We start from the raw sequence: 23585 nt of genomic DNA on the forward strand, positions 1-23585 counted from the left end.
CAATAGTGGCTACTAGTAGGTTTTTTACCTATTCTCTAGTGCCCGGTGGTATGTTAGGTACCTATTCTTTGGTACTCCGTAGAATGTTTGGTATCGTTCTATTGTACCCAATTGGTGCCTATTCCCTGGTACTCAGTTATATGTTTGGTATTCATATCCTGGTACCTAGCGAAAGGTTTAAAACCTTTTCCCTGGAACCCAATTAAATGTCTGATTTCCATTTCTTGTGCCCAGTGACATATCTGATATCCATACCCTGATGCCATATTCTCTAAGTATTTTCATTGAAAAAAATCATCAATGTTGCTTTTAGAATACAACTTAAGCACCTAATTTTTCTTTTTGTCATTGATGATTAGTGTTTTAGCATAAATTTAATGATAAAACAGCATGTATTGGTTTTTTTTTTTTTTTTCTACAAATAGCTGTATAATATTTAATTCCATTTGCATGAGGAGTCTCCATGCTTTGTGTCTCCATAGATGACCCGGAGGATTCAGAGCTTGGCTCTGTGGCAGAGGGGACCCCACTGGGGAAGGACTGTATCTCCCTGGGAGTGGGAGAAGGATTTATCACTGGTAATACCGGCCATAAAACAGGACACATTCTTTAAAAGACCTTGGTCATTAAAGGCTTTATATTGATTTAATATACTATTTAGCTTGTTAAGTATAGATCTATCTAAAAGGGATATCTCAGGTTTAGGAGGACACCAACTTCTTATAACATTAGGGAGATCTTGGTAGAAAATGTTTCTCCTGGGAATTCTGATTAAGGCCTTCTATTTCTCTGCTTGGCTTGATAGCCAGCAGTGTTGTCATGCTTCTATTCTGAGCTTCATGACCACATAGCTCAACTTCAAATAAAGTAAGCTGCACTAAGAGGGCAAGGTTAGGATTTTGGGAAGATTTCTCTTCTGAGATAGCCCAGTGTTATAAGAAGCTGGTAAGTGAATAAATCCACTGACATTCAAGAAAAGTGAGATATCAAAATTGGAGTGGATTACCACTTTGAACAGCAGATTCATAATATTTAAAAATGAAAGAAAACATATTATGGTTTATTTAATGCATTTGGATATAAAATAAAATGTTAATTTTGGGTAGATGGCAGGTAATATCCTCTAATAAGAGTAAGAAAAATTATGTTTACATGAATTTTGCAACGCTTGAACTGCAGGTAAGAGAACAAAGAGTGTATTGTCATATTAACACAAATTATGTGAAAACCTACCAGGAAATCATGTGTGATTACTATTTACCAATAATATCCCTGTATTCAAAGAGGGCCTGACAGTTTTAAAATATGTTATTTGATCATTTAATACAAATTTGTACTGTGTTTTAGTTCCAAAAATGACAATTTTCAGGGCAATCTTAGGAAAACTGGTCTTTCTCTTGTGCAAAAGAGTGGTGTTAGGTGTCAAGTTAAGATACACTTCCATTTCACATTATTGTTCCTTGTAGTATCTCGTATGTGGCTAAAGAAAACCAGGTCCTCCTCTTCTTTTTTTTCTACCATGTTGCTTAAAGTAGAAGGAAGGGAGGATGGTTATGAAAGGAGACTCGTTAAACTGGAGTCTTAACAGTGTCAGGCAAAGTATGACTATTATTGCAAAAGGAAAATAAATTACTTGAGTTACAGTAAGTAGTGAATATATTTAAAAAATATTTTAATGACATGCATAATACATGTTACTTATACCTCTAATTCTAAGCTAAATACCACATAGTGCAGCTGAAATATTGCCCACAAACTAGGCCCACAAGGTGATGAGTCTGATATTAGCTGTTGCTAGATTTCTGTGAACTCAACACTGTAAAAATGTTTTTGGTTATAATAATAAACCAGACAATTTGCAGGTGAATCTTCCAAGTTTTAAATGACAATGATTGATTCACCACCAGCGAATCTTCTATGTCACATTCACTGCTTTATAAATATGCCTCATGGTGTTTTCCAAAGTAAATAGAGGCTTTGAATGTTCTGTGGAATTCTAGATGCAACATTATAAACTATTCAGACTAAGTCATATTTGAAATACTCCATAACTGTCAAATAGGCACAAACATAAAGGCTTGGTTCCCATTGTGTGGCATGTAGAGGAACATCTAAGGCAGTGTGTGTTTACTGGTGACATTCTGCCCCTGGCTGGGACACTCTCCAGGCGGGTTCAGAATGGGAAGGAGGGTCAATTGTGCATGCCCACAAAAAAAAAAAAAACAGGCAGCTACTATGAATGCTGCTGTGTTTGGACCACTGCCTGCCCATGTATTATGTTGCATGGTGCTTGGCTGTGCTGGTTGTTCATTCACTGATTGGATGTGCTTTAAATGTTGCTCTTGGGACTAGCAGTGTGTTTAAATGCCTGTGTGAGAGGAGCCCTAAGGTGGAACTAAATCTAGCTTGTCCAATTATGCAAGCAGGCAGCTCTTTAAAAGAGAAGGCGACGCTCACCAACCCAGTGCATTAGTATATAGATGACCTTTAGTGGACAAGCCAGCACCTCTCCAGCCATGCCCCCCTGACATGTTTCACCATGTTATCTCTGTGACCAAGCCCCAGTGAGCGGGGCAAAACATGTAAGGGGGGCATGGCTGGATCGGCGTTGGCTGAGGCCACGTTCATCTACATACTAATGCACTGGGTTGGTGAGCAGCTCCTTTTCTTCTCTTTGATAATGCTTTTACACTTCTGAATGGTGCAATTACGCCAGTTCCCTTCACTGAGAGATCTCAGGCTCAGCTTAGAGTGGCACTGCATGCTGTATCTCTTCTGTGACAATGCACACTTACCTGCCTGCTTGCAATCTTCTATTGAATGTACATTGAGATGCATAGCTTAGTATAGAATCCTGGCACACTTTGGCTGTGCATGCACAGGAGGACTTGATCCCCTACTGGCCAATCAAAAGGTCAACATTTCAACACCCAAGGGGGGATAAAAGCAGCTGGTGAGGGATGTACCCACTGCATCATTGGAAGGGGGAGGTGAGCATATTCAGGAGTTTAATTTTGCATTGTTAGATGCTTTACCATAAATGTAGTTTCCTGTGCACTGTGAACGTTACATGGGGCCATTTTGTGTTCATTGTGTAAGCAAGGCCCACTTTTTCAGTAAGCAGTCCTCCCTTTACGGAAATGCTGCATTTAACTTAATAAAAAAAAATTCAGAAAATCAACATGTAGGGGGAAAAGGTTACAAAGTATACCTCCAATTTACCCAGGCTTCCATAGTACAGGAGGTGAAGTCATCATCCTGATGAAGAAATCATTGGGAATGTTAATTGCTCCAAATCTCACATGAAGATGCTGCAGCACAATTCAGGATAATCTTCCTAGTGAGATTTGGGCTATTCAGCATTCCCCAGGATCATGCCAGAAGGTTGATGACTTCATCTTCACCTTGGCACCACAGGCAGAACATGGGGAAAACATATTGTCTAACATTTTTACCCATGAAATTTGTTTTAAAACTAAACTCCACCTTTAACAAAAAACATAAATTAAAGCGCCACACCGCTGCTAAAAGGTCCAGTTTTATTGTTTTTCCACTTTCCTCAAGTACACCTTTAAGACCATGTTACATGTTGCACCCATATTTAGGGTGTTACAAGTTCCCAAGTGGGCTCCCCCACCCCCAGAAAGTCACCCACCATAGCTTGCAGGGGTTCTTCTCCCCCAAAGCTGCTGTCAGATTTGAAATTTACATGGCCCCGCCCACACAGCAGCACCATTCATTCTATAGATCTGTGAATGAATAAACTACAAGTCAATGGAAGAGAGACTTGTAGTTCTCAGTGCAGTGATCACAAAAAATGGAGGCGATAGAGCAGCAGTTTTACTACCAACGTTAATCTAATATTGTGGCCAGAGGTTGGCACACATGTTGTGGCAAAATTTATACCAAAGGTCATTTTTTTAGGCAGTAAGGCGTGACCTATTCCAATTAATGTGTTGTACCGCGACCATCCTGAAACCTTGTGTAATGCATGTGGTTGTGGGGCCGTGCTGAGGGCTTTAAAGGGTTAAAACAGACAGTGAAGAGGCTGCATATTAAGTCCCAGCTGCCTGTCCAATGTCCTCTGTAAAGCAAGCCACCATGAGTTTCAGGGGGGCTGCAATGGCAACCGCAAGTGTAAACAAATGTAGCGTTTTCTCATTGAAAATCATTTAACCATCTTGTTTTTTTTTTAAAACAACGGATGTTTACTATTGCTTTGTGTGAATCTTTTGTTTTCAAACATTTTTTGCTGGAATTCACTAGTGTATATATATTTAGCTATTATATTTTGACAACTTAGTATAGATGCAGCTTTTTTCTATTTAGGTAAGCAGCGAAAATTGTTGCCTTACATGCTTAGGGTATTCAGTAATGGCTTTGATTACTCACCATCCCGAAGATTCTCCCGCTAATACTGCTGCAGGTGTAAATATGTGGGTGTCTCGAATTTGAGACACCCTCTGATAGAGGAGGTTTGTTGCTTGATCCAGCCAATTCAGGCAAGATTGGCTATTAATCATTATGTCTTTGGTTTCTAGTAGCTAACAGTATTATTTATTCTCAGAATTATTTTGTATTAGTTTGGTTGGATTTTATCGTTTTTTCCCCCCTAAAGTAAAGGCTGGCTCTAGGCTTGCCTTCAAGGCCTTCTCTTTTGCATGAACCTGCAGGCTTCGGTTGTGTGAGTGTACGTGTTCACACATCTGTTATTTGTGAAGACATAAAGGTTTGGATTAATGCATCTATTTCCATCTGCCATCTCCTGGCTCTGGCCTCTTGCCTTTTTTCTTGTGGTTAGCCCAGAATGGAGTGAATGGGAACATTGCAAAAATGTTTTACTATACAGATATTTTACCGGTTCTTTGTCCTTCTTACCTGGTTGGGACCTCAGACACTGGTACTAATTGTACACCCTGTATGATTCTGATTTACCAGCATTCAGTGGCGTAGCGTGGGTTGTCAGCACCCGGGGCAAGGTAAGTCATTTGCGCCCCCTAACCCGGGGATTAGCACTCCCTTCCAGTAGTATAGTAGTTCTGACCTACTTGACTCCTACACTGACATTCCTGACCCCTGCGCTGACCTACCTGACCCATACACTGACCTACCTACACTAACCTACCTACACTGACCCCTACACTAACCTACCTGAACCCTACACTAACGTATCTACGCTGACTTACGTACACTGACTCCTACACTAACCTACCTGACCCCCTACACTGACCTACCTACACTGACCTACCTGACCCTTACACCAACCTACCTGATGCTTAAAATGACCACTACACTAACCTACCTGACCCCTAAACTAACCTACCTGACCCCTACACTAACCTATCTGACCCCTAAACTAACCTACCTGACCCCTACACTAACCTACCTGACCCCTACACTGACCCATACACTAACCTACCTGCCCCCTACACTAACGTATCTACGCTGACTTACCTACACTGACTCCTACACTAACCTACCTGACCCCCTACACTGACCTACCTACACTGACCTACCTGACCCCTACACCAACCTACCTGATGCCTAAAATGACCACTACACTAACCTACCTGACCCCTAAACTAACCTACCTGACCCCTACACTAACCTACCTGACCCCTACACTGACCCATACACTAACCTACCTGCCCCATACACTAACCTACCTGACCCATACACCAACCTACCTGATGCCTAAAATGACCACTACACTAACCTACCTGACCCCTACACTAACCTACCTGACCCCTACACTAACCTACCTGGCACCTACACTAACCTACCTGACCCCTACACTGACCCATACTGTACACTAACCTACCTGACCCCTACACTAACCTACCTGACCCCTACACTAACCTACCTGACCCATACACTAACCTACCTGACCCCTACACTAACCTACCTGACCCCTACACTAACCTACCTGACCCCTACACTAACCTACCTGACCCCTACACTAACCTACCTGACCCCTACACTAACCTACCTGACCCATACACTAACCTACCTGACCCCTACACTAGCCTACCTGGCACCTACACTAACCTACCTGACCCCTACACTAGCCTACCTGGCACCTACACTAACCTACCTGACCCCTACACTGACCCATACTGTACACTAACCTACCTGACCCCTACACTAACCTACCTGACCCATACACTAACCTACCTGACCCCTACACTAGCCTACCTGGCACCTACACTAACCTACCTGACCCCTACACTAGCCTACCTGACCCCTACACTAACCTACCTGACCCCTACACTAACCTACCTGACCCATACACTAACCTACCTGACCCATACACTAACCTACCTGACCCCTACACTAACCTACCTGACCCATACACTAACCTACCTGACCCCTACACTAACCTACCTGACCCCTACACTAACCTACCTGACCCCTACACTAACCTACCTGACCCATACACTAACCTACCTGACCCATACACTAACCTACCTGACCCATACACTGCCCCATACACTGACCTACCTGCCCCATACACTGACCTACCTGCCCCATACACTGACCTACCTGCCCCATACACTGACCTACCTGACCCATACACTAACCTACCTGACCCATACACTGACATACCTTACACACCTACTTCCTGCACTACTCACCCCCCATCCTCCACACACAGTACGATGCAGATGGTGGATCCATCATTCTCCTTACCTCTCTACTGCCTCATCGTCCATTTGATCACAGCTCTCCCCAGCAGCGGGCGGGCAGTATTGTAGGAGCCCCCACCATCCAGCCACTCGTTGGTATCCCTGCCTCCGGGAGGTCAGCTAGCAGCGAATGCACCTCTGACCTCTCCCATGGCCATAACTGCTCCGAGCACTGCCCCTCCCCCTCCGCTGTTTCACAGCCCGCGCCAGAGGGACAGACTGGACCAAAGGAGCCCTGGGGCAGGGGGAGCTGGAATAGGGTGCCGCTGAGAGGAATGCCCTAATGCCTCACCGGAGGTGGAGGGGTCTGGGGGAGGCAACAAGCTGCAGCACAGACCCTCGGGATGGCAAGGGAATCATTTTGCGCCCCCCTAAATGTTGCGCCCGGTGCGAGATGACCGGCTGCACCCCCCACGCTACGCCACTGCCAGCATTGACTGTCAAGATATTGATCCACTGGGATGAGAAATCATCAGGCAACTATTTGTATCTGATTCAAAATCTGAGATAATGTGTGTGAACTCCTCTATGCATAATTCACCAGACATGAACTACTCACCTAATATACACCACCATATAAACAATAATAATTCTAGGGTCTCTCAGTCTTTGTAGGACAACCGTACATCCATGTTTAAGGGTAGCTTTAGCCCTCTTTCTTGACTAAAGTGTATGTAAACCCTAAGAACAAGCCATTTTTTTATTTTGTCTTTTTTGTATGGTAGATATACCAAGCTTTTTGTTATATCTTTCAATTAGTGCATAAAAATACCTGTTAAAGTGGCCCCTTTTACACGGGTGCCTGTGGTAAGGGGAAACCGCTTGCTCAGCAGGGGATCTCTCCACTAATCTCCACTGAGCAGTCGGATGACAGATCCATGTGCGCTCTGCATAGACAGTCCCATTCTCCTCTATGGGGCAATCAGATGGAAACAGATTCGATCCGCCTGACAGATGGAATAATACAATCCTAGGTCCTTAACTCATATATACGTATACACACATACTGGGGCCAATTTAGACAGGAGCCATTTAACCTTCCAGCAAGTGATCTTTGTGTTTTACCATGGATATCCGCAACTCTTCATAAGAACTCGCTGCTCTCCAGCGACATTACCCACTAGACAATTCAGATTTGGAATCGGTTGACATCATCGGGTGCCATATCAAAACTGTTGAGACCCATGACTCCCTTTTTTGGGACCCTGGCGTTTGCCACCATCCATAGGTTGGACAGGGTTCGGACCATGGTATAAGGAAGATCACAGATGACTTGCCCAAGTCCTTTATGCAGACTCCTCTTTAATGACTGATTTCCCATGCCGGGTACTCTTCCAACACCTAAAATGGTGGTTTCAGAGAGTCTTATATCTTCGCAATTTCCCTTCCTTATCAGATATTATATGTGAACCATTGGGATTTGAAGATATGCTCCTACAGGCCGATCCCCCAACACATGTACTCTCCCAACTTTACTCCCTCCTGTTCAACATTTCCATTCCTGACCTTCTGTCATACATGCAGGCATGGGAAAAAGAGCTACAAAATACTATCTTGCATATAGACTGGCAAAAATACTTCATTTTGATGCATAAGCTCTCTCTAGCAACTAAGACCCAAGAAAAAGGGTTTAAGTTGGTGACTAGATGGTACAGATGCCCTTCTACTATACAATGTATCAACCAATCTTTGCCTGACACTTGTTGGAGATGCTTGTCCACTAAAGGTACCTTGCTCCACATGTGGTGGGATTGCCCTCCTGTTCGGACATTCTGGGAAACAGTCTTTGATTTGTACTGTAGGCTGATGACGACTTCTCTTTAACCCTCACCAGAGGTAGCCCTTTTTCGTCTTTGATCCCGGGCTCTCTCAAATCAATTAAAAAAGATGTACTGTGGCATTTCTTAGCCGCGACTAGGGCAGTGATTCCTCGACACTGGAAATCAACAGATATGCCTTCCCGGGCCTTCCCTGCCTTCCCTGGGTGATTGGGCTACTGAAGTGGATCGTATTAGAGACCTTGAGCATCTGTTGGCTTAGGAAAACAGAAAAAAGGAGCGATTCTCCATCACTTGGACTTTATGGTCCATGTTTCATTACTCTGCAGAGTTTGTCCTGTGGGCTGAAGATAAACCCGATACAAATACCCCATAGCCAAAATGGACTGTCCTGTTTTTCCTTCCTCTCTTCTGCTGCTTCATTCCCCTTCCTTTTCTTGCAATGTAACTACTTTGTGCCTCTGAATACACTTGGAGCACTAGTTTCAAAATGTTTCCCTACCACATAACGACAGTAGGCAATCTCTATAGCACAACGCTTTCTGAGTAAAAGAGTTCCTCAACACACTTTATGATATCTTAATGTTTGCTCAACAAGTTCTTGTTTATAACAAATACTTGAAATACTGATCTATTATGAAATGTTACATATTTGGTATGTTTTTTTTTTTTCTATCAATAACATGAGATTGAACTAACCTACCAGCATATCTTTGGAATGTGGAAGGAAATCGGAGTACCCAGGGGAACCCCACACAGGCACAGGGAGAAAATGCAAACTCTAGGCCGTTGTGGCTGTGATTCGACTAGACAACCCTAGTACTGCTAGACGGAAGTGCTAACAACTTAGCCGCTGTGCTGCCCATTTTATTGTAAATACTATGTCCATGGTTATGGGATACAAGGAATGTATGTTTATGTATTTAAAAGACATACATTTTTAATGAAGAGCCGTCAAGAGACATGATTTATTATAAATCACCTTAAAAGGCTCAGTAGGCTATTTTAGCAGTTATGGTGTTCTGTGTACACAGGGGGTGTGATGCTTTAAATTCCACTGATAGCCCAATATATACAGAATTTTTCATGAATACAGTATAATAAAGTACTGTTTTCACTCACGGAAAGAAAATATGTTGCTGACAGGATCCCTAGATGAAAACAACAGAAGAAATCCTAAAAAAAAACAAAAAAACGAAGCCACTGTTTCTAAGGCCCGGTATGTTGCAATATATTGCATTTGTATTCTTGGATTTACATACACTTTAATCTTAGGGGATCTTACCTTTTATAGTCACACTAAAATAGTCCTAACACATAGACAGATGCATACAAAAGAACTTTTAATCTCTTCAAGTTGTACGGTTTACAGGAAACAGGGACAATACACAATACTTCCTATTACAATTATGCAGGTTTTATTCCCAGTGACAATGGAAGGAAGTACCTTGCACAGCTACACACAATCTTCAAACTCATAGAAATGTTATAGTTATGAAATGAAATACAAACTCTGCCTTTTATATAAAAAATAGATATCGAGCTATGTACATTGCCAGGTAAAAAATATAATTTGTACAATGTCTATTCTGCTGGTATTGTTGGATCTCCAGGTATTCTGTCTGTCACAATCAAGACAGCTATCAAGTAAATACTGCTGGTTTCCTCTCCTGTTTTTGCCCTTCCTGTTTTCTACAGAAATCTCCCTGTCCTTCTCCATCCTGCGACGCTCCACCCTGGGCCCTAATGTCTCTCTGCAGGAGGCAGCTAGGAAGACTCTGTGGGCTCTAGAAAATGATAACAAGGAAACTGTGTTACTATTTAAGGTAAGCTTTCAGTTCACAGATGTATTTCTAGCAAGCTGTCAGCAATCCGCCTGTGTGTATACTTTATATACTGTGTATATATACAGTATCTCACAAAAGTGAGTACACCCCTCACATTGTTGTAAATATTTTATTATATCTTTTCATGTGACACTGAAGAAATGACACTTTGCTACAATGTAAAGTAGTGAGTGTACAGCTTGTATAACAATGCAAATTTGCTGTCCCCTCAAAATAACTCAACAAACAGCCATTAATGTCTAAACCGCTGGCAACAAAAGTGAGTACACCTCTAAGTCAAAATGTCCAAACTGGGCCCCATTAGCCATTTTCCCTCCCCGGTGTCATGTGATTTGTTAGCGTTACATGGTCTCAGGTGTGAATGGGGAGCAGGTGTGTTAAATTTGGTGTTCTCTCTCACTCTCTCATACTGGTCACTGGAAGTTTAACATGGCACCTCACGGCAAAGAACTCTCTGAGGATCTGAAAAAAGAATTGTTGCTCTACATAAAGATGGCCTAGGCTAAAAGAAGATTGCCAAGACCCTGAAATTGAGCTGCAGCACAGTGGCCAAGACCATACAGTGGTTTAACAGGACAGGTTCCACTCAGAATAGGCCTCACCATGGTCGACCAAAGTTAAGTGCATGTGCTCAGTTTCATATACAGAGGATGTCTTTAGGAAATAGACGTTTGAGTGCTGCCAGCATTGTTGCAGAGGTTGAAGGAAGGGGTGGGGGATCAGCCTGTCAGTACTCAGACCATACGCCGCACACTGCATCAAATTGATCTGCTTGGCTGTCGTCCCAGAAGGAAGCCTCTTCTAAAGATGATGCACAAGAAAGCCCTCAAACAGTTTGCTGAAGACAAGCAGACTAAGGACATGGATTACTGGAACCATGTCTTGTGGTCTGATGAGACCAAGATAAACTTATTTGGTTCAGATGGTGTCAAGCGTGTGTGGCGGCAACCAGATGAGGAGTACAAAGACAAGTGTGTCAAGCATGGTGGTGGGAGTGTCATGGTCTGGGGCTGCATGAGTGCTGCCGGAACTGGGGAGCTACAGTTCATTGAGGGAACCATGAATGCCAACATGTACTGTGACATACTGAAGCAAGGCATGATCCCTTCCCTTTGGAGGCTGGGCCACAGGGCAGTATTCCAACATGATAATGACCACAAACACACCTCCAAGATGACCACTGCCTTGCTAAAGAAGCTGAGGGTAAAGGTTAAGAGCTGGCCAAGTATGTCAACAGACCTAAACCCTATTAAGCATCTGTAAGGCATCCTCAAATGGAAGGTGGAGGAGCACAAGGTCTCTAACATCCACCAGCTCCATGATGTTGTCATAGAGGAGTGGAAGGGGACTCCAGTGGCAACCTTTGAAACTCTGGTGAACTCCATGCCCAAGAGGGTTAAGACAGTGCTGCAAAATAATGGTGGCCACACAAAATATTGACACTTTGGGCCCAATTTGGATATTTTCGCTTAGGGGTGTGCTCACTTTTGTTGCCAGCGGTTTAGACATTACTGGCTGTGTGTTAAGTTATTTTGAGGGGACAGCAAATTTACACTGATATATATATATATATATATATATATATATACATACACACTGTTATACAAGCTGTACTCTCACTACATTGTAGCAAAGTGTCATTTCTTCAGTGTTGTCACATAAAAAGATATAATAAAATATTTACAAAAATGTGAGGGGTGTGCTTTTGTGATATACAGTATATGTATATATATATCTATATCTATCTATCTATATATATATATATATATATATATATATATATATATATATATATATATATATATATATATATATATATATATATATATATATATATATATATATATATATAATGTGATCTTTACCTTTTTCTATGTACACAGAAGGCCTATTTCTCTCAAGTAATGTTCAGAAATCTGGCTAAATCTGTGTTAGTGAGCACTTCTCCTTTGCCGAGATAATCCATCCACCTCACAGGTGTGGCATATCAAGATACTAAATTGACAGGAGGACGGCCCCCGCCAGAACACTCCAGTCAGCGTTCTCAGACATTGCCTGAGAGTGCTGATTGGGAGCCATTGGCACACCTTTTTCGGTCATGCCCCTGCAACTGCTGCAGCTGCAGTACACACGGATAGAATGTCGACCAGTTTCTAATGAACTGGCCGATGCCACCCGACATTCGGCCCTTGTATGCTAGGCTTAAGGGTTAACAAGGCGTTAAATAGAGAAAAATTTTCATAAAACAAAACTTTTTTTTTTTAACTTGTCAAGTTGCTTCAACTGACATCATCTGCAGATCCAAATAAGTTCATCCCTTTGATCTGCAGATGAAACAGAAAGATACACAAGGCTCGGTTCACATATGTCCAGGCACGGTTTTATTGACGATTTCTTAAAGGAGTCTTGTGCGGTTTCTTTCACTGGTTACCGTGCGATTCAGGTACATATTTTTTAAAGTGTATGACATTTGAAATTGCACCCGAACTCGACTGAAAATCATACAGGACTCTTACTAAAAATGCACTGCGGACAGCCTGCACATATGTGAACCAGCTCCGGAGAAAGCTGATTTGGTTCACGTCATGCAAATTGGATGCAGTTCAAAATGCATCCAATTGGCATATATGTGAACTTAATTGGGGGTCTGGAGCAGTGTTTATAAACACCGATGCTCAGTGTGCATTCTGCAGCTCATGGTGAACAGGCAGACAAGTGTACTTTATTGCAGAAGAGACATCAAATATCTCTTCTTCAATAAAGACCCTGCCTGTTTGCAATATTAACTTTTTAAGTTTAGTTCTGCCCTTAGGAGTCCAATTGCTTATCTTTAACTATAGAAGAATTAGCCTCAATGTTGTGAAAATGAGGACAGTGAGAATGATTGAGTGGTTTAGAAAAAGCCCACAAAAAGACTGTGGTGCAGATTGCATTTGTTGATAGATCAACAGTTTTTTTCTTTTTTTTTCTGTAGGTGTGGGGTCTTTTAAAGTTAAACTTTGGCCTAAAACTTTTTTTTTTTTTTACGTGCAATGTAAAAATAGATCTACACTAATGAAATGTATCCCATGTGCCTAGGGTGCAGCATTATGAGTAACTCTGACTTTTACTCACCCCCATACAGTGCACTCAGAACCTAACATTGTGTATTCTGTTCAGTGGATGCAAGACGCTCTATGATTGGAGGAAGGGCAGATGAATGTCATGATCTACCCTCCTCCAATCACAGAATGTCTTGCATTCATTGGAAAGAAGGCAAGATGTTTACTGAAAAGAGGAGCAGGAGTGCCAGTGACTCATTGTGCTCTGAGTACTCAGCTGGAACTATAAATGATAAAACCTTTTTACAAATACAATTAAAAAATATATATTTTTGTGTCCATATATTACCAAATATGCAAAAATAGATATATCTCACGTGTGCATATGCTTGTTTTTTATTGGTAGTTTATAAGCACGAAAATATATATATTTTTTATTATATTTGAAAATGGTAATTTAATTTATACTGTATAGTATTATAAAATGAGGGACAGTCCCTCGAAATGAAGGGCCGTTGGAAGCTATGCTTTTACTTCACTCCCCTGCCAACCCAATCCACCAGTGAAGGTCAAGGAACAACCTTCTTGCTTCTTGCAAGCCAGTGAATGGTACCTGAACAGTCAAGTGCCATGCCCAAGCATTGTCATTTTTGGGCACTGCTGAATCATATGAAAATTCCAAAAATTGGTAATTGTGTAGGATTTAGGGTGATCTGCAGATCTGGATTGCAGCAACAGGGGGGCATGCAGGGGTGCAGGTGTCTTGTGGTGACTACTCTACTGTCCTTGCCATACTGTTTTTAAGTTCACTTTAAGTACCTCTTGCAAAGATCACAGCTTGGCAGTTAATGAACGGGTATATACCATAACTTGCAATTCTGATCACAGCAGTGCTTTTTTTATTCAGTGACTTTTCAGATAAATAGCCCGAAAAACACCACCTATACATCACTTACAGCTAGTGTAGTCCTTTCAACCATGAATGCACTAAGAGTGTGCTTCTTTCACATAAAATGCTTACGGTACCCATACAAATGACATGACTGGGTGGTGTTGATGACTATGGGTACCCTTTAATGACAGCAAGCCTTCCTAAGATTGTTGTTCAGAAGAAAAGTCTGTATTACCAAAAAATAGCTATTGAGCAACATGACCAAGTTGTCTGACTGCCATCTAGTGTCCACAACAGAATGTAGCTTTTAGCATGGATTTCTAGCAAGGCTGTAATTTTATGTTGTCATTTATTTTAGGAGCTGTCCGCCCGGCTAGTGTCCATCCAGGCTCAGAATGATGTTTTCATTATCACCTTCAAGACTATAGAGGAAATCTGGAAGTTTACTACTTATCTCTCACTAGGTTAGTGATGAAGCATGCCTTTCTTTTCAAGTGGAATTTCTCAATGCTTTTTAATCATTTTATTTTTATTATTATTATTTAAATGATTTAAAAATGTCCGTTAACTGGATCATTGTTAAAAAAAGGCACTGAATCTACAGCCAATGTAAAGTAAATTGCAGGCCTTAAATGATTTCTTTGTGCACAAACCTGCCACAAAAAGTGCACTTGGGTGAGAAATAGGGCTGCTAGTATAAGTTTACTATAAACCTGCATAAAGATTGGGGATTGAATTGGGTTCATAAAAAAAAAAAAAAAAAAAAAAAAAAAAAAACTTAGTCTGCATATTAAAGGGTAGAAATATATATATATATATATATATATATATATATATATATATATATACATATATATATATATATATATATATATATATATATATATATATATATATATATATATATATATATATATATATATAATATAATATTCATGTATTTATTCTTAAGTCAAAAAAGTGCCTTCTACTATTTATTATTAAGTACTTATGTAGCACCATTAATATACATAGCACTTTACATATATATTTTACAATTGCATCAGTGTCTGCCCTCAAAGAGCTTATCATCTAAAGTCCCTAACTCACATTAACCACTTTACCACCGGAGGATTTTCCTGCTTTACGTCCAGGCCACTTTTTGCAACTTGGCACTGTGCGTCTTTAACTGATAATTGCGCGGTCATGCAACGCCGTACCCAAACGAAATTTATGTCCTTTTTCCCCCCACAAACAGAGCTTTCTTTTGGTGGTATTTGATCACCTCTGCGCTTTTCATTTTTTGCGATATTAATAAAAAAAGAGCGAAAATTTTGCGAAAAAATTGACATTTTCTACTTTGACAGTTAAAAAATATCCAATATATTCAATTTTTGTCATATATTTAGACCAAAATGTATTTAGCTACATGTCGTTGACAAAAAAATTCTCAATGAGTGTATTTTTAACCGCTTTAAGACCGGAAGATTTTACCCCATTCCTGACCAGGCCATATTTTGCGATTCGGCACTGCATTATTTTAACGGACAATTGCACGGTCGTGCGAAGCTGTACCCAAATTTAATTTATGCCCTTTTGTCCCCCACAAATAGAGCTTTCTTTTGGTGGTATTTGATCACCTTTGCGATTTTTACTTTTTGCGCTATAAACAAAAAAAGATTTTGAAAAAATAACAATATTTTCACATTTTTTTATATGAAATTCCCCCCAAAAAAATGTAAAAATCAAAATTTTTTAACATTTTAGGCCAATTTGTTTTCTGCTACACATTTTGGTAAAAAAAAAATCGCAATAAGCGTATTTTGATTGGTTTGCGCAAAAGTTATCGCAGCTACTAACTACGGGAAAGATTTATGTACTTTTTATTGTTTTTTTTTTTAACTAGTAATGGCGGCGATCTGCGATTTTTTTTTTGCGGGACTGCGACATTGCGGCGGAAAGATCGGACCCCTAACTGACATTTTTGACACTTTTGGGGGTACCAGTGACATTACTACAGTAATCAGTGCTATACATATGCACTGTTACTGTAATAATGACACTGGTAGGGAAGGGGTTAACTTTATTGGCGATCAAGGGGTAAATGTATGCCTGGTGCTTACTGACGTGTGTGGGGGGAGGGGATTGTGTGACACAGGCACAGATCGCAGGTTCAGCTATGCTGAATCCTGTAATCTGTCCCTGCCTGTCACAAAGGAGATCCGCCCGCTTTGTTTACACAAGCGGGCGGATTTCCTCACTCGATCCCCAAGATCGGGGAAGAGCGGCGGTGATCACCGCCTCTCCTCCCCTGGCCCGTATTCAGACACAGCGGGAGCGAGCCTCCGGCGGCGCGCACGGGCGGCTGAGAAGGGGAGGAGTCCAGCTACGTAGGTCTATGTCGCTGGACGATAACGAGCCACTTTGCCGCAGTACCAGCTCAGTGAGCGGTCGGCAAGTGGTTAATATATACACATACTAGGGCCAATTTACATAGGAGCCAATTAACCTACCAGCATGACTTTGGAGTGTTGGAGGAAACTGAAGTAACCAAAGGAAACCCATGCAGGCACAGGGAAAACTTTAGGCAGGTAGTGCCATGGTTGTGATTTGAACCGACGAGCCTAGTGCTGATGGGCAGAAGTGCTGTTGCTCCCACCCTCCTCCAAATACCTTTTGCTTGCTGCTGTGATCCTACTTCTTAATAGAAGCTGGCTAGGTCCCACTGTATGCAGGAACCTATGAAGTGATAGGTACTCCTGAGCTATCCCTAATTATAAATGTATTATAATGGTTAACTGCTACAGACACCTTTTAGCTAATCCATGGCTAATGTGTAAATGGTACTAAAACAGTAATGATGCTGCGCTGTTAATGTGAATAGTTCCTCAGTGATCAGGTGTATATGCAAAAAAAATAAATAATATACGATTTCTAATGTGGTTATTCAACATAAATAACATAATACATCCATTCAAATGATAACTGGTTGCTTATGTGCAAGATAAATCATATGTTGTGCCCAAATATATGTGAAAAACACAAACATGAATAAATGAAGTGCAATTGCAATGAATGACTGATTGAAAGCAAACACAAGAAGGTAAAAAAGTCATTTTTTTCTTGAATACACTTGATGAGCAATAGTAAAAGGTGAGTGTATCCCTTCCCCATTAAGAAGTGTGCCTTTGGTATCTCTTCTGTCTATTATTGTGGCACCTATGTGCTCATAAGCCTCCCACCTGTAAGGTAACAGCATATAATGGTATATTTTCCTTGTTCCTTGGTATCTCCTCATGCCTTTAGGGGTTCTCCTGTAGTCTATCAGGGTGAAGTGTCTCTATAGTAGTGGATGATTCCTCTATGTGGCTCTTGGCGGTCCCTCCTGCAGTATTCCGGGTTAGTTGGATATATATTGAACAAAATTATAAATGCAACACATGTTTTTGCCCCCATTTTTCATGAGCTGAACAAAAAAAAAATAACGGGATTTATCCGTGAAGAGAACACCTCTCCAAAGTGCCAGACGCCATTGAATGTGAGCATTTGCCCACTCAAGTCGGTTACGATGACGAACTGCAGTCAGGTGGAGACCCCGATGAGGATGGCGAGCATGCATATGAGCTTCCCTGAGATGGTTTCTGATAGTTTGTCCAGAAATACTTTGGTTTGCAAACCGATTTGTCGCAGCAGCTGTCGGTTGGCTGGTCTCAGACGATGTTGGAGGTGAAGATGCTAGATGTGGAGATCCTGGGCGGATGTGGTTACAGGCCGGTTTTGAGGCCGGTTAGATATACTGCCAAGTTCTCTGAAACGCCTTTGGAGACAGCTTATGGTAAAGAAATGAACGTTCAATTCATGGTCAACAACTCTGGTGGACATTCCTGCAGTCAGCATGCCAATTGCACGCTCTCTCAAAACTTGTCACATCTGTGGCATTGTGCTGTGTGATAAAACTGCACATTAGAGTGGCCTTTTATTGTGGCCAGCCTAAAGCTGGATACACACTATCCAACTTTTGTGGTTAGATTTCCTTCAGATTTACCTTTTCTATGTAGTGCAAGGGCCTGCCAGATTGCATACAAATTGAAAGTGTTTAGGTTTGACCTCATATTATATGGTTTTGGTAAGTCTCAAGGAAAAAGTCTTCAGAAAATCTTATAGTGTGTATGGCCCATTAGGCACACCTGTGCAATAATCATGTGGTCTAATCAGCATCTTGATATGCCACACCTGTGAGGTGGATGGATTATCTCAGCAAAGGAGAAGTGCTCCCTAACACAGATTTAGACAGATTTGTGAACGATATTTGAGAGAAATCGGCCTTTTGTGTACATAGAAAAAGTCTTAGATCTTTGAGTTCAGCTCATGAAAAATGGGGGCAAAAACAAAAGTGTTGCATTTATAATTTTGTTCAGTATAAAAAGAGAAACTCTGCATGGTGTAGTATCATTTTAAAAGTTTTATTGGTTTAAAAACAGATAAAAGTGCGTGTATACTCCATGAGCAGCGAGTTCGTACTAGTGCTTTACTTCCGGTATGCCTCCGCTTTGTCTACGCCCTAGGCATATCTGTTAACCCTTTTTTCTAAAAAAGAGTATCCACACTGTTTTTAAACCTATTAAAACTTTAAAAACAATATTACATTAAGGGGAGTTTCTCTTTCATTTCAAACTAACCCGGACTACTTCGGGAGAGACAACCAAGAGGAATCACCCACAACTATAGAGACACTTCACCCTGATAGACTACAGGAGGACTCCTAGAGGTGTGAGGAGATATACCAATGAACAGGAAAAGATACCATTACATGCTGCTACCTTACAGCAGTAAGGTGAGAGGCTTATGAGCACATAGGTGTCAAATTTTAGAAAGAAGAGATACCGAAGTCACACTTCATAATGGTGAAGGGATACACTCACCTTTTTTTTATTCACCAACTGTATTGAAAAAATAATTGACTTTTTTACCTTCATGTGTTTGCTTTCAATCAGTCAGTAATTGCAATTGCACTTCATTTATTGTTTGTTGTTCACATATATTTAGCACAACATATGATTTATCTTGCACTTGAGCAACCAGTTATCATTTGGATGGATGTATTATGTTATTTATGTTGAATAACCTCTTTAGGAATTGTATATAATTTTTTTTTTTTTTTTTGGTGTATACACCTGATCACTGAGGAACCATTCACATGCAGGAACATAGCCACCCTCTTTTGCTTTTTGGACTAGAGACTATCTAGACTATGGGATGTGTAGTGTAGACAGAAAAGTTCACATGACCACAATTAACACACTCTGCTCTTTCCAAAAAAAAAGTGAGGAGTGAGTAGGGGTTTCGGGACCTCATGAAGGGTGTTACAAAGAGGCAGGAAAACAGTGTAAGAAATGATTTAATGTAAAATTGATTACAGAGCCATTAAGTGGTGGATATGTTATTTTTGGAGAATAAGAATATTGTTTCGTGTCACTTTAATTGATTGATATGCCTAAAAGGTCTTAATGACAGGTTCTCTTCACTGGAAGCTTCAGTCGCCATTACTTGTACATAAAATAATTGAAAACAACATGTACAAAGTAATTTGGTTTACATTGGCACAAATGCTGCAGTGTCCCTCTTAAAGTTTAACTAAAGCCAAGAATTGAGTGAAGAGGGATTAGAATGCTTGTCACGCTTTATTGCTGTCTGTGTCACTTTGTTAAGCAGATTCACCCTCTCTATTTGTCCTGTAGACCATTATCACTGAAAGAAAATCCCAAATTCTGAGATGTCACCAGAACAAGAATAGAGAGTACAATTTTGAATAAGGACACTAGTTCTCATGATTCTAGTGACTACCAGGGATTCCTTCACTTTGGAGGGATTTCCTTTTACTTCCTGTTTTGGACTTGAAGTAATGAAAAATCTCCCAGATGACGTAAAAAAAAAAAAATTGACTTATAACCCTCCCTTACTCTATCCAAAATGAAAAAAAAAAGTTTTACATTCATACATTCTTGGTTCATTGACCATCAAGTTAATAGCATAGGGTCTCTTACCACTTGTATACAATGTGCGCAACTTGTGTTAGGGCATACAGTAACGTAGTCATTTGTTGTGCATGTGGTCTTTTACCACTTGTATATTATTAAATGAGAATGTTTAGATCTTCGCAGATTGCCTACAATGTGGGTTTTTGTTATAGAGAGTTAGATCGCTTGCCCAGGCTGAAAAGGGGTTAACCTTTCCTGGGCTTAATGGGTCCTGCCCTCAACCCTGTGATACAAAAAAGGGAGGATGGCTGGGTCCCAGGGAGAGCTGGAGTTCTTTCCTGCCTCACTCCTGTCTGCAACTGATATGAGATACTAAGAAGGAGCCAGGTAGTCCTTCAAAACTCCAGAAGATCTGAGAAACTGACAAGCTTTGGAAAATGCCAGTAATGGATTATCACCTTGTCAAGGTATGCCTGGGCAGCTTCAGTTTAGATAGTTAGGTTTGAAATTGTGTTGTACTGAAATGTACTGTTTTGATTTTGCCACAAGAAGTCTTCAGTAAAGTTTAGAAAAAACATTCAAACCCTGGTCTGAAGTTTTTCAAACTAGTGCATGCATTTACCAGTGCATGGTAAATGATGGCATTTTAGAACAGGGTCTGTATTGCACAATGGGGTATGAGGCAAAGCCACTATTAAAGTTAACAACTCGGCAAGATAAGTTGGAGGAGGAATACAGCTGCTATAGGTAACCAGTAACTAGAGCAAAGTACATAGCAGCCAGTCACGAAGCATGGTACCTGGAAAATGTGTCGTGTTCTTCAGTAACGAAGGGGGGCAGTTGTTGCCCAACATATTCGTGCTTCGTGCTGCAAAAATGGCAAAATGTGCCTTAAAAACTGAATGGGGCCTTACAGTGCTGAAGTTCAGGCTTCCAGAAAGGAGAGAATATCAGAGAGATCAGATAAGACACTATCCTTGTAAGTTTAACTCTTTTGTGTCTCCCTGGCAGCAGGGTTTGTCCTGTCACCTCTCCTGCTTTTCTTGTCTCTCTCCCTAGCTCATTATGTCTCTCTTGCAGGGTCAAAAAAAAAAGGGTTTACAACCTCTTTAACTGGATTGTATACAGCCTGTATATTGATGTCTAGCTGCTCCTGGCTCTAAATACTTGTCTCATACCTGTATAATACAGGTATGAGACAGGTATATAGTGCCAGGAACAGCTATACATCAATATACAGGCTGTATACAGTGCCAGGGGGAAAGTACAGGGAAAAAATGTCCACATCATGTCACTTTTTTTTTTTTTGGTCACTCACTGACTGCTCTTCTCCGAGTGACAGTGCCAGGGGGAAAGTACAGGGAATTAAAAATGTCCACATGTCACTTTTTTTTTTTTTGTCACTCACTGGCTGCCGCTGCTCTTCTCCAGTCCCGACCACCTCACAGACACTGTCCACCGCACCGCAGCAGGTAACTTCACTAGAATCAATCTGGATTGCCGCTGACCCGCCGCTGTTGCCCGTTGCAGACTTGCAGTTTACTAGGCCAGGCCAGCCACCTCTTCTGCATCGGCCCCACGTTGATGGGATGGAGGGAGGAGCCGGAGGTGGGACGGGCCGGGCGGCTGGGGCCAGTGATCGGCGCGGAGGACGGCCGACGGTGCTTTGCATGATGGGTCTCCTCTCCTCTCTGCTCTGGAGACCGCTACGTCACTGGTTGCTAGACGCTAAGCGGCCGGTGATCTAGCAACCAGGTCTCCAGGGCAGGAAGTGACAGCGTGTCTGTTACTGTGACTCACTGACTAGCGACATACCGTACCGACGGACGGCGGGACTGACCCCAAACTGAGCGGCCTTTTCTGAGGGGGATTAGACCGGCCCGGGGGGAAATTGCCACCTTGCCCCCCGGGCCAGCCCGCCGCAGAGGCCCGATCAAAGCCGCATTCGGCTCTGATCGGGTCTCAATGCAAAAACCCGGAAGCGATGTCATGACAGATTCAAAAAATGACAGCATTCAAAACAGCCAAACTTGGCGTTTTGAATGCTTTTAAGTGCAGAGGAGGGGTTTGGGGTCTTTTAGACCCCCAGATCCCTCCACAAGAATACCTGTCAAAGAAAAAAAAATGATACATTGACAAAATATCGATATCGGTATCGGCAATGAAAAACCGATATCGGTCGATCACTAATTTAAATGATTGCATGTGGATCGCACAGGAATTTGCAGTGTGTTCAAGGTGTGAACCAGCCCTTCATTTTTTACACCAAAAGGTACAATTCAGTATTGGCTGCATGTGTACAACACACGTACTTGTTCATTCTACTGTTTCCTTTGGCGATTTATGTACATGGTAGTGACATGGAATATTACAAAAAAAAATTTTATATTCTCAGCTTCCTGGTGGAAGTACATATCATATTGCTCCTACTGCAATTTCTTGTTTAACCACTAGATGTCACAGTTTTCATTATTGTTCAATAATTTTTCTATCTGTATATTTTCCTTTTTTTTTTTTTTTGTTACAAAGAGGCAGAAAAACAGTGTAAGAAATTATTTAATGTAAAATAGATTACAGAGCCATTAAGTGGTGGTTGTGTTATTTTTGGAGAATAAGAATATTGTTTAGTGTCACTTTAATTGATTAATATGCCTAAAATGTCTTAATGACAGGTTCTCTTCACTGAAAGCTTCAGTCCCCATTACTTGTACATAATACACAGCCCTTAATCTGGTACACCGAAAAGTACAATTCAGTACTGGCTGCATGTGTGCAACATACATGCTTGTTCATTCTGCTGTTTCTTTTGATGATTTATGTACATGGTAGTGACATGGAATATTACAAAAAAATCATTTATATTCTCAGATTCCTGGTGGAAGTACATATCATATTGCTCCTACTGCAATTTCCTGTTTAACCACTAGATGTCACAGTTTTCATTATTGTTCAATAACATTTTTCTATCTGTATATTTTCTTTTTTTTTTAGCTTTGACACATTACACAGTGCTTAACTACATATGTACTGCACAGCCACTCACACAAGTCTCTATTCCCCAAAGTTTACAAATCTGGGCACTATAACTTCCTTTTTTATACCTCCCAACTTTCTGAGATGAGGAAGAGGGACATCTTCTAACAGAATGTATTTATGCAGTGGACATACCCCCATCATACCTCCAGTTATGCAGACCATTAGGAATTAATTGTCAAAATTATAGGTTGAAGGGTAACTCCACTTTTGTGGGGAAAAAAATAGCAAATAAAGAAAAATGGATATAGCGTATACAATTGTGACACACGTTTTGTAATTGAATGTTATTAAAAAATGACCTTTCCTTTTCAATCTGCAGCTCTGTAATTTTCTGAAAATGCAATGCAA

At 41.1% G+C, this 23585-nt stretch overlaps 1 protein-coding gene across 3 annotated transcripts in view; it reads left to right on the plus strand.

The window, feature by feature from the left end:
* The window catches only part of SH3TC2 (SH3 domain and tetratricopeptide repeats 2), a 181785-nt gene that overhangs the window by 56041 nt on the left and 102159 nt on the right, over window positions 1-23585 (plus strand). For 2 of the 3 annotated variants that reach the window (XM_082254470.1, XM_082254468.1), the window contains exons 3-5: window positions 483-578; window positions 10163-10290; window positions 14603-14708. In XM_082254470.1, coding sequence (XP_082110596.1) covers window positions 483-578; window positions 10163-10290; window positions 14603-14708 — 330 coding nt within the window. The remainder of the gene's footprint in view (window positions 1-482; window positions 579-10162; window positions 10291-14602; window positions 14709-23585) is intronic. The other variant, XM_082254469.1, reaches the window with a different exon arrangement.

This window comes from Pelophylax lessonae, assembly GCF_965119305.1.
Source record: "Pelophylax lessonae genome assembly, chromosome: 4".
Lineage (NCBI taxonomy): Eukaryota > Metazoa > Chordata > Amphibia > Anura > Ranidae > Pelophylax > Pelophylax lessonae.